The sequence below is a fragment of the Sceloporus occidentalis genome, unplaced genomic scaffold (genome assembly GCF_023333645.1).
Source record: "Sceloporus occidentalis isolate IW3139 unplaced genomic scaffold, rSceOcc1.0.p SCAF_20, whole genome shotgun sequence".
NCBI classification, from domain to species: Eukaryota; Metazoa; Chordata; class Lepidosauria; order Squamata; family Phrynosomatidae; genus Sceloporus; species Sceloporus occidentalis.
Window position 1 is genome coordinate 11348883 of NW_028317000.1, and position 14771 is coordinate 11363653.

The following is a 14771-nucleotide window of genomic DNA, read 5'->3' on the forward strand; positions in this document are numbered from 1 at the left end:
GGCGGAGCGTAAAAACGGCGGGACCGGAAGTGGGGGATGTGGAGGAAGAGGGGCTTAGCGGGAAAGAGGCCGAGGGGGGACCCCGGGAAGGAAGGGCGGACGGAGGGGCGAGGCTGAGCGGCGGAGAAGGGCCCCTCCGCCCCTCTTTCCCTCCCTACTTCCGGCTGGCGGTAAGCCTAGGCCCCGTCGCCATGGCAACGGCGTCACGCCGATCCCCTCCCTCCCTCCCTCCCTCCCTCCCTCGCAGAGGGGCTTTGAGTCAATGAAGGCGGCCTTGCCTCAAGAGGGAAGGAAACAGAGCTTTCCTATCTGCTGAGGTTGCATCCTCATTGCAGAAATAACCCGGTTTGGCACCGCTTTAACTCTTTTCTGGCTCAAGGCTATGGAATTCTGGGAGTTGGAGTTTGTTGTGGGGCCCGGAGCGGAGCTCCCACTCCTCTCCGGGCCCACAACAAACTCCAACTCCCAGAATTCCATAGCCTTGAGCCAAAAGAGAGTTAAAGCGGTCTCAAAGGGGTGGACTTTTTGGAATTCCTCCTGGACAGACATTTGAGATGTAGGATGTATCCTGGGAAAAGAGGACATTGGTCATCCTGCCAGTGATTCCATAGAGCTAAAGAGAGAGATGGGGAAAGGTTTACTCCATCTGAGGCGATGGGCAATAGAGCACATCCTTACATGCGCTTGGCTTTTGTGGAGGCAAGATCCACGTTAGAGCGATGTCTATTAGAGCGAGGTGAAGGTCACACAATAGTGGGCATGCTTTCAGGTTGTGTTGAACGTCCGCCTTGATAAATCCTTATTAGGCTATGTCTTTACGCAGCCTTTCTTCTCCGCAGGTGCCGCCATGAAGGTGAAGTTGAAAAATGTTTTTGTCATCTACTTCTTGGTGTCTCTGAGCGGTCTGATGTATGCGCTGCTGCAGCTGGGTGAGTGGCAAAGGAAGTCTCCTGCTTGCGAGGGGAACAAAGCATTCACACCTGAGTACTAAAAATGGGACATGCCTTTGCATGTATGTAATAGTGCCACTCTGTTCTGCTTTGGTTAGGCTTCACCTGGAGTACTGCGTCCAGTTCTGGGCACCACAGTTCAAAAAGGGATGTTCAGAAGCTGGTGCATGTCCAGAGGAGGGGGACCAAAATGGTGGACCAAAATGGCTTACGATGAGAGACTTAGGGAGATGGGTATGCTGTTCAGCCTGTTCCAGGTCCTATTCTCTAGAGCATCAGAAAACAAGCTTGCTCCATCCTCAGTAGGACATCCCTTCAAATATTTCAACAAGGCTATCCTATCAGTTCTTAACCTTCTCTTCTCCAGGCTAAACATACCTAGCTCCCTACGCCTCTCCTCATGGTTTCCAGACCTTTCACCATTTTGGTAGCCATCCTCTGGATACACTCCAGAGTCTTCTTGGTGCTTTTGGTGCCTCTGACTTGGTGTCCAGTTTAACCAGACTGTAAGCTGGTGGAGGTGCTTCAGGCCATCCCCTTATTCTCTCCCTTGCTATCACACAAAATGTCTGCCTTGCTCTGCCAACATGCCTGCCCAGCATGCTTGCCTTCCACACTGCAGGAATGCTTCAGACATACCCACTAGACCCAACAACCCACACAGCAGGTCTTTGAAGGCTCTTCCTGACCAACAGAGAGACGGTAGCAGAAAAAAGAATCACATTCTTGATTCTGTGTGGCCCCAAAAAGTTGTTCAGTGTGGCCCAAACCTGCTCTATGTGGCCCCTAGCTGTTCAGGCATTATAGAGCACAATATGGAACAGTTCCCTAACAGGATTTTGCCAGACGTATTTAGATTACAGCTTCCATCAGCCCCAGTCGGCATGGTCATTGGTTAGAGGGGACAGAAGTTGCCACCCCCTAAAACCTCTAGAAAATATATACTGTAGAAGCCTATAGAAAATATATTTTCCAATGACACCTGTGGGACCACATTGTCTGCATGCTGTGTGTAAAAGAAGCAGTACTGAACAACCCAGTTTGATACACACCCGTTTCTTTTTTTAAAATAGGATTTCAGAATTCCCCCAGTCCAAAATAAAATGGGACTTCTTGTCCAAAGTAATAGGGTCAGAAGGGGACTCAACCACTTGAGAGTTTTATCCACAGACTTCGGCCCTATACGGACAGGCCAAAATAAAGCTGCTTCAGGTCACTTTGGAGGTATGGTGTTTCAATGATGCATGCGTCCTAAGCATCTGGAAGCTGCGCCAAACTGCACTCCAGTCCTTAGGATGAGTGTGGCTTTGGTGTGGCTTCTGGACTCTTAGGACGCATGTATCATTTAAACAGCATACCTCCAAAGTGACTCGAAGCAGCTTTATTTTGGCTTGTCTGTATCAGACTTTGTTAAGCCAATTTTCTCTTAGCAGTAGCATATTTATATACAGTAGTGCATCTTTACATCATGTTTTCCAGCACTTGGATGGTCACCACTGGCTTAGAATTTAAATTATACACTGAACTTTGCAACATAAAAAGAAATAAAATGTAGAACTTTTTCCCTTCCTTTTTGCATCTTATCACCTGGTGTCTAGGGGCAAGGACAGAGAAATGGCCGCAACTAAGGTTTGCGTTTCCTATCACCGGAAATGGGAGAAAAGACAGCTTTTGTCTTATTTTCTGTTCCTTCACCATTGGGAAAAAAGACATCCTTGAATTTGGTGTTTAATGGTATCAGCTTCGGTTGATAAGTCAACTGCGTCCCTACCTGGACCGAAAGGACCTTGAAGCAGTAGTATTGCACTGGTAATCTTTCGGTTTGATTTCTGCAATGCGCTCTACTTGGGCTACCCTTGTACTAAATTCGAAAGCTTCAGTTGGTTCTAAATGCAGCAGCCAGATTGGTCACCGGAACATCTAGGTTTGACCATATAACACCAATACTAAAATCTCTTCACTGGCTGCCAATTAGCTTCCGGGTGCAATACTAGGTGTTGGTTATTACCTTTAAAGCTCTACATGGCTCAGGCCCAAGTTACTTGCGGGAGCGCTTCTCCCTACATTATCCGCCCCGCACTCTCCGAACACCTGGGAAGTTCTTACTAGAATATTATAATACCAGATTAATGACAACTTCACATAAGGCCTTCACTGCTGCAGCCCCAAGATTATGGAATGACCTACTGGAAGAGATCTGTCTCATTACTACCTTAGAGGCCTTTAAGAAGGCACTCAAAACGGATCTCTTCTGGTGGGCTTATCCATTGAATTCCATATAAAAAGGTTATGACGACTGCTCTTCCTTGACTCTGATGGTTGGCTAATGGACAAGTTGTAATTTTTAGAGAACTAATAGGAATTCTTGGTAAATTCAGTGTTAGTATTTTATTGTTGTGTTGATTGTAAATTGTACTAAGTGTCTTTTAAGGTTGTAATCCCGCTTCGATCCGTGGGAGAGGCGGAAGGTATAAATAAACTATATTATTATTATTATTATTATTATTATTATTATTGATCTCGTCGTGCCTTTATCAATGTTAGGATATTTAAGAAGACTGAATGCCTTGATTTTGGAATACAGGCTTTTTTGGTTTTTCGCTTTTGCCAAAGACATGCCACTTCAGAAATAATCCGGTTTGGGACCTCTTTAACTGCCCTGGCTCAAAGCTAGGGGATTCTGGGAAATATAGTTTTGTGTGATATTGAGCCGTTGCAGATTTTTAAAATTTTTTTATTTCAATTTATTACAAATACATAAAAAAACACAGGTAACACAGAAAGACACACAAACATAAAACCTTTTTACAGCTTATATGTACTGCAAAATAAAACCCTGTACCACTGTTTCCTAAAGTAGGTTTCTTTCGCTTCAAATAATATACAGATAGTTTTATATCCATTGGTATTAATAAAATTATAACATCCTGCAGTGGGGACCTAGAAAGAGCAAAAAACAAAGGCATGGGGGCAAAAAAGCTGCTATGAAAAGAGACCCCTTTCCTAAAAAAGAAAGAAAGAAGAGGGAACCCATCCTCCTGGAGGGTGAACTAGCTGGGACTTTTTTACTCTACCTTCCTGCAGCCCTTCCCATCCTCCATTCCTGCTTATAGCTGTCTGTGCTCCTGCCCTCTGGCTAGGCTGTGTGGCTTTCTTTGGCCATCTTTTATGTGTCAATGGATTAACATTCCTGGTTCTGGCTGGTTCTTCCTTGTGTTTTTGCAGGCAAAAAGGCGGAGAAGGCTTTTTAAAAAAAGTCACACTTCCTTCTTCACACACACACAAACACACACCCCTTTTTACCCCTTCCTGATTGTGATTTGATTTACAGGTAAAGCTTTCACTGACTGTTTTGATAAAACGATGGACAATAAAAAAGAAAAGAAAATCCTACCAAGGTATCTCATCTTGTGTTCATACTCTTGATCTTGTCACAGGTGTGGGGTTTTGTTTTGTCGATCTGTTGCAAGAGTTAGGGGAGTTTGCTCTATGTATACATATATACATTGACCAGGAAACTGAGAGCAACAACAAAAAAGGAAAGAAGCCTAAAAATGCAAAACTTGAGTAAAACAGGGATCCTGTCTCACCTTTGAGACTGAGAGAAAGAAGTACATAGAGAGATCTTGAAGCACCTTTGAGACTAAGAAAAAGAAGTTGTAGCATAAGCTTTTGTAGACTTCTCAGCCTGGAACTATCAATAGAACAAGTCCATTTTCTGGACACCACCCCACAACCACACAATGAGCACTATCACAAACCCACTGACCAAAACAGGTACTTGAATGCTTTCAGTTTCCACCCTGATCACAGTATCAAATACATTGTTTAAAGCCATGCCTTTCAGTACAGTTGCATCCGCTCAAACCCACAAGATAGGGTCGCCAATCTCATAGAGTCGCTAATACCCCAGAGGAAAGGATTGAAATTCAAAATAACCATAATAGATTAGAAAGCTGGGCCAAAACTGTCAAAATGAATTTCAACACGGAGAAATGTAAGCTACTGCACTTAGGCGGGAAAAATGAACTGCATAGATATATAATGAGGGACATCTGGGTTAAGACAACATGTGAAAGGGATCTAGGAATCCTAGTAGGCCACAAGTTGAACATGAGTCAACAGTGCAATGTGGCAGCTAACAAGGCCAATGTGATTCTAGGCTCATCATTAGAAGTACAGTGTCTAAAGGGAAGTGACAGTGCCACTCTATTATGCTTTGGTCAGGCCCCACCTGGAATACTGTGTCCAGTTCTGGACACCACAGTTCAAACAGGATTGTGTCCAAAGGAGGGCCACCAAAATGGTGAAGGGCCTAGAAACCATGCCCTGTGAGGAAGGTAGCTGGGGATGTTTAGCCTGGAGAAGAGACGGTTAAGAGGTGATATGATAGCCCTGTTTAAACATTTGAAGGGATGTCATACTGAGGAGGGAGCAAACTTGTTTTCTGCTGCTCCAGAGAACAGGACTGGGAACAATGGAAAAGAGATTCCAGCTCAACATTAGGAGGAACTTCCTGACAGTAAGGGCTGTCTGAAAGTGGAACAAACTCCCTCGGAGTATAGTGATATCTCCCTCCTTGGAGCTCTTTAAACAGAGGCTGGATGGCCATCTGTTGGGGTGGTTTGCTTGAGAGTTCCTGCATGGCAGAATGGGTTGGACTGGATGGCCCTTGGGGTCTCTTCCAACTCTAGGATTCTACTCTCTCAGCTTCAGGGATGGCCTTGGCAAAAACCCCTCTGAAGAAACCAGCAAATAAGTTTCTGTCCTTCCTAGAGCAGTGGCAGTCAAAGCGGTGTCAAACTGGATTACCCCTGCAGTGCCGATGATTCTACAGAGATGAAGGCTGGGATGAAGTGGGCTGAGGAAGAAGAGGAGGTTTCCTGAAATAAAGGCCAAAGTGACCTTTGTTTGTCCAAGGAGGACATGCGAGGAAAGCGGAGGGCCTGGCCAAAGCTAAAGAGATCCATGCTCATTTCACATTTCTTGAAAGACAATTAAAGCTATATTACTGTGATGAACTAACTCACATACCAGCCAATCAGAAGCCAGAGACCCTAAGCCAATCAGGTGCTGGCTGAGTTGTTTGAAGATTCCGTGTGGCAGTTGCTTTGGTCAGTTAGGGTTTGGAATCCCGAGGGATGAAGCTGGCGTTTAGTTAGGGAACAGTAGGGTCCAAGAGAGGACTGCGTTCCATGAGTTAGGGCTTGGGATCCTGAGAGTGAGGGTTCCAGGGATAGAGAAGGACGGTTAGGGGTAGAGTCTGAGTGGGAAAGGGCTCCCTACCGTTAGACTTCCAGGAGTGGCTGGAGTGTGATATCCTGCGGGATAGTGTTAACCTTGCTGACTGTTAGGTCTAAGTTTACGAGAGGAACTTAATAGAAGGAGTGAGTGAATCTTAGTTAAAAGAAACTGGTGAATGCCTTGATTTTGGAATACAGGTGTTGTTGTTTTTTTGGGTTAATTTGGTAGACTTTCATGGTTTGATCTGAGGACTGAGGTAGTAAGTCACTCCCTCTTGTATTGTCTTCAGATGTACCAACAATATTGGAGGAAGTTTTGTGGGTTCTTCTTTGTGACTGTTGATTGGTTGATTGGAGGAAAAAGGTATATCTTGTTTTTGGTCTTGCCTTCTGTATTTTCTCGTATTTCATGTACTGCATCATGCTGTTTAATATTTTTATCTACCATATATACTCAACTATAAGTTGACCTCATGTATAAGAAGGGCAGGTTTTGGGGCCAAAATGATGGATTTTGATATGACTGATAGATAGGTCGAGGATAAAACTTAGGGGCATGCAAAGGATAAAGTTTATTGTCTACATACATAAATGCCCTATTCAGATCCTTCAAATCCTGATTCGTCTCAGTAGTCCTTTGAGGGAAAGCACCAAGGAGGTGCTACCGCTGCCATTTTCCTACCCAAGCATTAAAAATACCCAAAAGAGCATGATGTTGGAAAGAGTAGATGGAGTTAGGGCTTCTTTTGGTTGCTCCCAGGATGGACTAAGCTCTTATCTTTTGCCACTCTAGTGAGATGGGAAAGTTAAAATACAGTACAGTGGAGCCTTGTTATACGCTGGGGTTTGGTTCCAAGATCCCCCGTGTATAACATAATCCGTGTATGCTCAAGTCCCATTGAATATAATGACATAGCAAAATGGTGTCCCTTATAAAACATGGAAAATCAAGGTTTGATAATTGAAATTTATACTTTTGGGGAACATTTTCAAACCGTGTACGCTTGAATCCGTGTATAAAAAATCCATGTATAAGAAGGGCCGACTCTACCTACATTGACTCATGGATAAGTCGATCCATCTTTTTGGGGTCAATTATTTGACTAAAATTTCTAGACTTATACATGAGTATATACAGTATTTTCTGGAAAACGTATTTCTGCTTTTTGGTCTTTTTTCGGTGATTTCTGTTACAATTATTTCCAGCCATGATGCTCCCACATGCACTTGTCTTGTGCGTTCTGACCTTGTACCTCAGCATTCTCTTATTGCTTTGACAACAATTATTTCTACAAGCATTGGATAACAATATACTTATTTACTGGCTTGGCCTAGTGACCTGGCTAAACTTATAAAAACCTAAAAAGCTCTCATAGAACTATAAATGCCTGCTCAAAAATGGAGGACATTTTGGAATCCCTCCTGCAGATGGAGATGCCAGAAAAAATGTAGATATGTGAAAAGCACTCAGCAATGTAAATGCAACAACTGGAAATGTATTGGCATTTTGTAGTCTTTGCATTATTTTCCAGCTGCTCTGAAAAAGCATAGCCTGCTGGCCAGAGAGGAAGGGAAATGAGCCCTGACCAAAGCAGAATAGAGTGGAACTATGACTTCCCTTGATTTAGACACTATACTTCTATTGATACAGTCTAAAATTGGTCTTTTAAACTGACGCATCACACTGTAATACATTTTGTAACAATGATCCTTTATGTCCTGGCACATGGTATAATTCATTCGTTTCGTCCATGATCTTTCCCATTGTTCCAATTCTAATAATCTTCCAATATCCTGCGCCCAAGCCACCATATTTGTTTTTACTATTTCATCTTCGGTAGCTCAACAAACATTTATATAATGCTGATATTGTGACCCCTTTTTTCCACAAAAAATGTTTCCTCCAATTCTGATTTCTTGTTTGTTATTCCCACAGTTTTTAGATCTTTTTAAAAAGCTTTCATTCAGTTGAAAATACTGAAACCAGTTATTTATCTTCCCTTCTCTTTTTAATTCATCTAAAGATTTCATTTCTCAAGTTTTTTGTTGTTTTTTATGTGGCCAAGCAACCCCACAGTATAGCCAAGAGGGCAAAAGTTATTCATGAGGCCAGGCCTCATCTGGAATAACACTGTGTCCTGTGTCTGGGCACTGCATTTCAAAAAGGGATGTTGAGAAGCTGGAGCATGTCCAGGGGAGGGCCACCAAAAGTCAAGTGAAGGGTCTGGAAACCATGCCTTATGAGGAGCAACTTAGGGAGCTGAGTATGTTCAGCCTGCTCCGGGTCCTATTCTCTGGAGCAGCAGAATACAAGCTTGCTCCATCCTCAATATGAGATTCCTTCAAATACTTAAACATGGCTATCATATCACCTCTTAACCTTCTCTTCTCCAGGCTCCCTAAGCCTCTCCTCATAGAGCTTGATGGTTTCCAGACCTTTCATGATTTTGGTTGCCCTCCTCTGGACACACTCCAGAGTCTTCTTGGTGTCTCTGGTGTCTCTGACTTGGTGTCCAGCTAAGCCAGATTGTAGGCTGCTTGAGGTGTCTCAAGCCTTACCCCTATTCTCTCCCTTGCTATCACACAAAATGCCTGCCTTGCTCTGTCAACATGCCTGCCCAACATGCTTGCCTTCCACACTACAGGAATGCTTCAGACATACCCACTAGACCTCCACACCCAGCACAGCAAGTCTCTGATCTGCTGCTAGTGAACAGTGGCCCAACAAAGTTTTTCAGTGTGGCCCAAACCTGCTCTATGTGGCCCTTAATTGTTATGGCATTATAGCGCACAATATGGAACAGCCTTCCCTAACAGGATCTTGCCAGACGTATTTGGATTATAGCTTCCATCAGCTCTAGTCAGCATGGCCAATTGTTAGAGGTGACAGAAGTTGCCAACTCCAAAAACCTGTAGAGACCCAGGCTGGAGAAAATATAATATTGGTGAATATTGTTGCAGTGATTTGGTGATATTCTTTTCTCTCTCCTCAGGCCAGCCTTGTGACTGCACCCAGCACCTGAAGTCAGCCAGTGATCTTATCCATGCCAAGGAGAAGAAGCTTGCCCAACTGCAGAATGAACTGAAGCAGCTGCAACGGCAAGGAAAAGCACCAGAGCCAGCAGGGCAAGCATTGCCTGTTATCTATGCTATCACGCCCACATACGCTAGGTAAGTTGTCTGATTTCCTAGAGTTAGGTCAGGGGTAGGCAACCTTTTTGAGCCGGGGGCCGGGTTGCTGTCCCTCAGACAACTGGGGGGGCCGAAGCAAAAAAATAAATAATTAAATATTTTTAAAAAAATTTAAATAAATAAATAAACCGGGACAAATGTAGGACATTTTCAAATGGTGGCCACTTTTTAAAAAAAAATTGCTGATTTTAAAAAAATGTTAATATAAATGCATGTTTCTGAGGCGTCTATAGACAATTGCCCCCCTTGCCCCTGCGCGCGAGAGGCCAAAGGCCCCGGCAGCAATCGGCGGTAGGACTGGGCTGGGGCCGGTCCCAAGGCTTTGCCAGGCCGCATCCGGCCCGCGGGCCGGAGGTTGCCTACCCCTGAGTTAGGTAGTGATGTCTATATTGCAAGGAGATATATGATAAATTAGATGAATGTATTTGGGAGACTGGATGGTAGGACCTGTGTTTTACATGCAGAACATCTCATACATGAAGTCAGCCAGTGATCTTATCCATGTCAAGAAGAAGCTTTCCCAACTGCAGCATCTCTAAGAAAGAATCCTGTCTGAAATAGCAGAAAGCTGGTACCAGTCAGTGTCAGCAGTAGAGGGCTAGGTCAGATGGATGTCCAGAAAAATAAGAAAGTCACTAAGAAAGTGATGTTTAGACCAGTAGTGGAAGGAGGATTGGGTAGAACATTTTAAATAATTTTAAAAGCAATACTAGCCTAGATGGACCAATAACAGGAGTGTAAGGCTTCCATCTTGAGATGTATTACTAGTTAGAGAATAGAGTTCTGGGTTAAATGGGTTAGTAGCAAGACTCCATATAAAGCAACATTTCCATGTCTGTGTGGTATTTCATATGTTCATATGGGAAAATATACTGTATGCTCTTATACTTCTAGTTTGTAGGAAACTGTTTTCAGGGCCCTACGTCACATATTTCACAGTTGCCTACACTGACTGCAGTAGCTCCAAATTTTCAGATAAGAGTTTTCTCCAGAGGTAGCTAGATATGTCAGGGATTGAACCTAGGACACCTGTATGCAAAACAAAATAACTTTACTGCTGGGATACAGCTTCATCCCAGTATGGTCACAGTAGCCTGCCCACATCTGATATAGTTTGAACTTCAGAGTGAAGGTGGAATCCCTTTTCCCACAAATAGCAATTTCCACAAACAGCATACCTTTTCCCATTGGAGGGAATGATAACTGCCAACATGGACGTGATAATGGGGAATTTGTTACCTTCCATATATTATTAGATTGCATCTGCCATTGGCTAGAATGATTACAGTGGATAGGATCTGCAGTCCAAAAACAACTGGAGGTCCCAGGTTACCTAGCCCTCACTTATGGAGAGGAGCAATAGTTCAATGAGAAGTTATATTTTGCATGTAATAATTAGTCCTGAGTTCCAATTCCTGCGGAATACTCCGGCCAGCATGGCCACTAACTATTGTGGACGGAATAAGTGTTATCCAATAAAAGTATAAAAGTAACATTTCTAAGGTAGGTATAAAATTATTTTCTTCCAATCAGTGGTTAAGCCTCCCTCTCCTCTTTTCTGTAGGCTGGTACAGAAGGCTGAGCTTGTGCGTCTTTCACAGACATTCATGCACATAAAGAACTTGCACTGGATTGTGGTTGAGGATTCTCCAGTGAAAACCCAGCTGGTCTCAGAGCTGCTGGCCCAGAGCAACCTGCCTTTCACTCACCTCCATGTGGAGACACCCAAGGAACACAAGCGGAAGGAGAGCGACCCTAACTGGCTGAAACCCCGGGGGGTAGAACAGCGGAACCTCGCACTGCAGTGGCTGCGGGAGAACCGTGAGCTCCATGACAAGGGGACAGTATACTTTGCTGATGATGACAACACTTACAGCCTTCGGCTCTTCGACGAAGTCAGTGCAGGGAAAAGAGATGCAGCAGAACTGGAGATGGGGAGGAGAACAGAAAAGGCAGTGGAGGGAAAGCAGGCATACTGTGTTTGGGTGTTGGGGTCTTAGATTTTTCAAAACATTTCCAGACTTTGCCATTGTTATAATGTTGGTTAGAAAATTAGTGGCTTGCCAAATCTCAATGAATTATATATCCTATCATATCTCAACTGTGCTGGCTTGGACCAAATGGACACATAGTCCAATAACACCTGTAGGGCACTTTATGTATTTATTTACTGTATTTATACCCCACTCTTCAGACCTAAAGGCTCTCAGATAGTTCGGGCAATAATTCAGACGGTTCCCTGCTCTCAGGCTTACATATTCTGCAAATGATGTGTAAAAGAATTAGTATTGAACAACCCAATTTGATACTCATTTCTTTTTCAAGAAATATGATTTCAGAATCCCCTCGGTCCAAAATAAAATGGGACTTCTTGCCCAAAGTAATAGGAACAGAAGCAAAACTCAGCCACTTGAGAGTTTTATCCACAAATTCTTTAAGTAACCAATATTTCTCTTAACAGTCTTGTTTACCATATGTGAATAATACTGGTTTCCTCACAGGCCATTGTAGCACTGTAAGGGTTACTATGAAACTGAAGTGCCCATGACAGAGCAACACAAATCATTGTTGGCATTTATAAAAAAAAATATTCAGGACACTTCACAAGCATCATAAACTTTACAGTGGTACAAGCAGCACACTATAGGAACACTTCAATGTGTAGGTATTTTACCATAAGGGTTACAATGTGTTGAATATATAAAAGGAACCTTTGCAAGGGCCAACTATTATCGTTGCAGTTGATCGTTATGGACTAGTAGATGTGCACTCTACTAATGGACCAGGTCCCAAAGCTGCAATTTTACATACAGGCTTTTATGCGAATAAATCATGTAGAGCAGTTAGTTTTCAAATCCTTGATTAAGAAATGTCTATACTTGCTTCTGTTTTTGCTTTGTGACCATGAAGGTTACACCTTGCTGTATTTTAACAAAGCTTGAAGGACTGGGAAATCCCCAGTGGATTGTCTGCTAGATATGTTCTGCAATTACATGAGTATCTAGACTCTGAAGTAAAACTCCACAACTCATGAACTGGATATGCAGAAATAATTATTTCTTTGTGTGTAGTAGTTGTAATTGTAGTGTCAATTGGGCCTCTGTGTTACCACATGAATAGAGGATGAAAGGCTGTTAAGTAGAAAACTGCCCCCTGACTGCTACAACATCCCTAATATGATCTCTTCTATAATGTATGTTTGCTATTGCCAATATTTTTGGGTACTCCCTAACTTCTTTCCTTGCTTCCTGCAGATTCGTTCCACCAAACGGGTCTCAGTATGGCCTGTTGGCCTGGTGGGTGGCCTTCGCTTTGAACGTCCGCTTGTGGAGAATGGCAGAGTCGTGGGCTTCTACACAGCTTGGAAACCAAACCGACCTTTCCCGGTGGACATGGCTGGCTTTGCTGTGGCCCTTCAGCTGCTGCTGGCTAACCGGGAGGCTCATTTTGACTTGCTGGCTGAGCGTGGGTATCTTGAGAGCAGCCTGCTGCAGTCACTGGTGTCTATTGAGGAGCTGGAGCCCAAAGCTGATAATTGCACCAAGGTGAGTGGGAAGGGCAGTGGGAGCATTCTGGGGTGAGGGAAGGCGTTGGAGCCAAGGGGGAGAATATATTGGGAGGCTGTTTTTCTCTGAATAATAACAGGAACAATCCTAGAGTGACCTAGTTGGGAGCAGGCTTGCAGGGCCATGCTACTTCTTTTAAAATACTTTTTACCATAGTTTTTTGTGGGGTTTTCAGGCTATGTGGCCATATTCTAGAAGAGTTTCTTCCTGACGTTTCACCAGCATCTGTGGCTGGCACCTTCAGAGAATGAAAGCCTTTGACTCCACTTTTTAACCATCTTATTTTGCTGGAAAAAGTCCTCCGAAGTAATTTGAAGAGAATATTAATAAGACAGTCTCTGACCTCAGGATTAATTTCAGAAGTACATACGGTAACATCAGCAAACCTGTAGCATAAACTCAAACTCAGTTATAGTAGATCCACTGAATCAGTGAGAAGTTGGCAAGTCATTGTAAGTTTCATTGATTCGGTGGGGTGTCTTCTAATGGGGATTAGCAACTGGATTTAAAATAACTAATTTTAAAAAAGTTTATTGCATTGTGGGTGTATTTTGATCAGGCAATAAGAGCGTAAGAAGGAGAAATAAACAGAAAATCCCTCCTGTCTTTGACTTGTTTACAGGTACTTGTCTGGCACACCCGGACTGAGAAGCCCAAGATGAAACAAGAAGAGCTCTTGCAGAAGCAGGGCCTTGGCTCTGATCCGAGCATCGAAGTGTGAATTGGCCCTCCATCCAGCAATTGCGAAGCAGGCGGCATCTCTGTAGGGCACAAGAAGAGTGGGATGGACTGGCCTAAGTGGAATGGCCATAGGCACCAGAGGTTTCCTCATCACTTTGTCCACAGACATGGCACACTGGAACTTCTATTTATTTATTAAGGATTAAGGTTGAGCTCCTTCCTGGTCCCATGTGGGAGACATGCTCTTCTTCCAACAAGAAGGGGATTTTTCATAAGTACTACTATCCCCTTGCTGGGGACATGCCTCCATGTCATTGCTACCACACACCCTGGTAACCTTTTAAATATTTCTTCCTTTAATGCTGCTTCCTTCAACTGGAGAAAGAGTTCAGGATGGATGTCGGTGTCATGGTTGGACATGTGCTCGACTGCTGTCTCTTGAGATGCAGTGCTTCAGGGATGAGGAGGGAAAAATGTAAGGGCCCATCCCTGAAATCCACCACTCCATAGACGCCTTAGCTAAGGAAGCCATAACACAGTGCTGTGACCATGTGTGTATTTGGCCTGTAGTTGGTGGGCTGAGGTCAACATTTGGGGAAACAGTTGAGGGCAGTGGGGAAAAAAAGTGATAGGAACTGTCTCACACCTCTTTGCTTACTTCCCAAACATATTTTCCTCCATCATTTGGCCAAGTGGAAGGCTTGATCCTGGGGAGGAGCTGGTTCCTGTCCACATGTTCTGTAAGCGTGTTTTGTGATGCCTGTGCCCCAGCTGCATGCCTCCGTGGCTGTTGTAGCAACATGCTTGCTAACCGGTCAATAAAGTTATCTACTCCTGCTTCTTTGCCAAGGATCTTTTGCACTTCTGTCCGAAGAATTTGGAACTGCTTGATCAGCACTTTATGGGCTTCCAGGGCCCCTGAGAAACCATAGACAAGATCTCTGGCTGTGCTGGCTGCCTCCCACCTTGCAAGAATTAAAACTAAATTTTGTAATCCACAAATCATGAAAATATGTCAGATGTAGTGTCCTATTTTTGCATAGCACCTTACTTTAGCTTTTTCTTTATCAAAGGAAGGACCAAAGGTCGGGTGGGCTTCTCTTGCAACCACTTTTCAATAAATAAATAATATGTAAATA

The 14771-nt window shown here is 43.6% G+C and overlaps 1 protein-coding gene across 3 annotated transcripts; it reads left to right on the forward strand.

The window, feature by feature from the left end:
* On the forward strand, positions 1-14771 carry B3GAT3 (beta-1,3-glucuronyltransferase 3). 3 transcript variants are annotated; one of them, XM_089482907.1, is made up of 7 exons: positions 1-170; positions 840-853; positions 4282-4348; positions 9187-9364; positions 10950-11280; positions 12640-12930; positions 13574-14771. In XM_089482907.1, the coding sequence occupies exons 2-7, from the start codon at positions 848-850 to the stop codon at positions 13670-13672; spliced, it is 972 nt and encodes a 323-aa protein (XP_089339033.1). In that variant the 5' UTR covers positions 1-170; positions 840-847; the 3' UTR covers positions 13673-14771. The 3 variants fall into 3 exon arrangements, with proteins under 3 accessions (XP_089339033.1, XP_089339032.1, XP_089339031.1); XM_089482906.1 differs by lacking the exon at positions 4282-4348 and having other exon boundaries at positions 840-929; XM_089482905.1 differs by lacking the exon at positions 1-170 and having other exon boundaries at positions 843-929.

What these genes read in the sequence shown, in the direction of transcription:
- B3GAT3 (XM_089482905.1), top strand. An exon ending in GCCTTCGGCTCTTCGACGAA is followed by an intron (nt 11,281 to 12,639) that starts GTCAGTGCAGGG and finishes TGCTTCCTGCAG; the next exon opens with ATTCGTTCCACCAAACGGGT. An exon ending in AAGCTGATAATTGCACCAAG is followed by an intron (nt 12,931 to 13,573) that starts GTGAGTGGGAAG and finishes ACTTGTTTACAG; the next exon opens with GTACTTGTCTGGCACACCCG.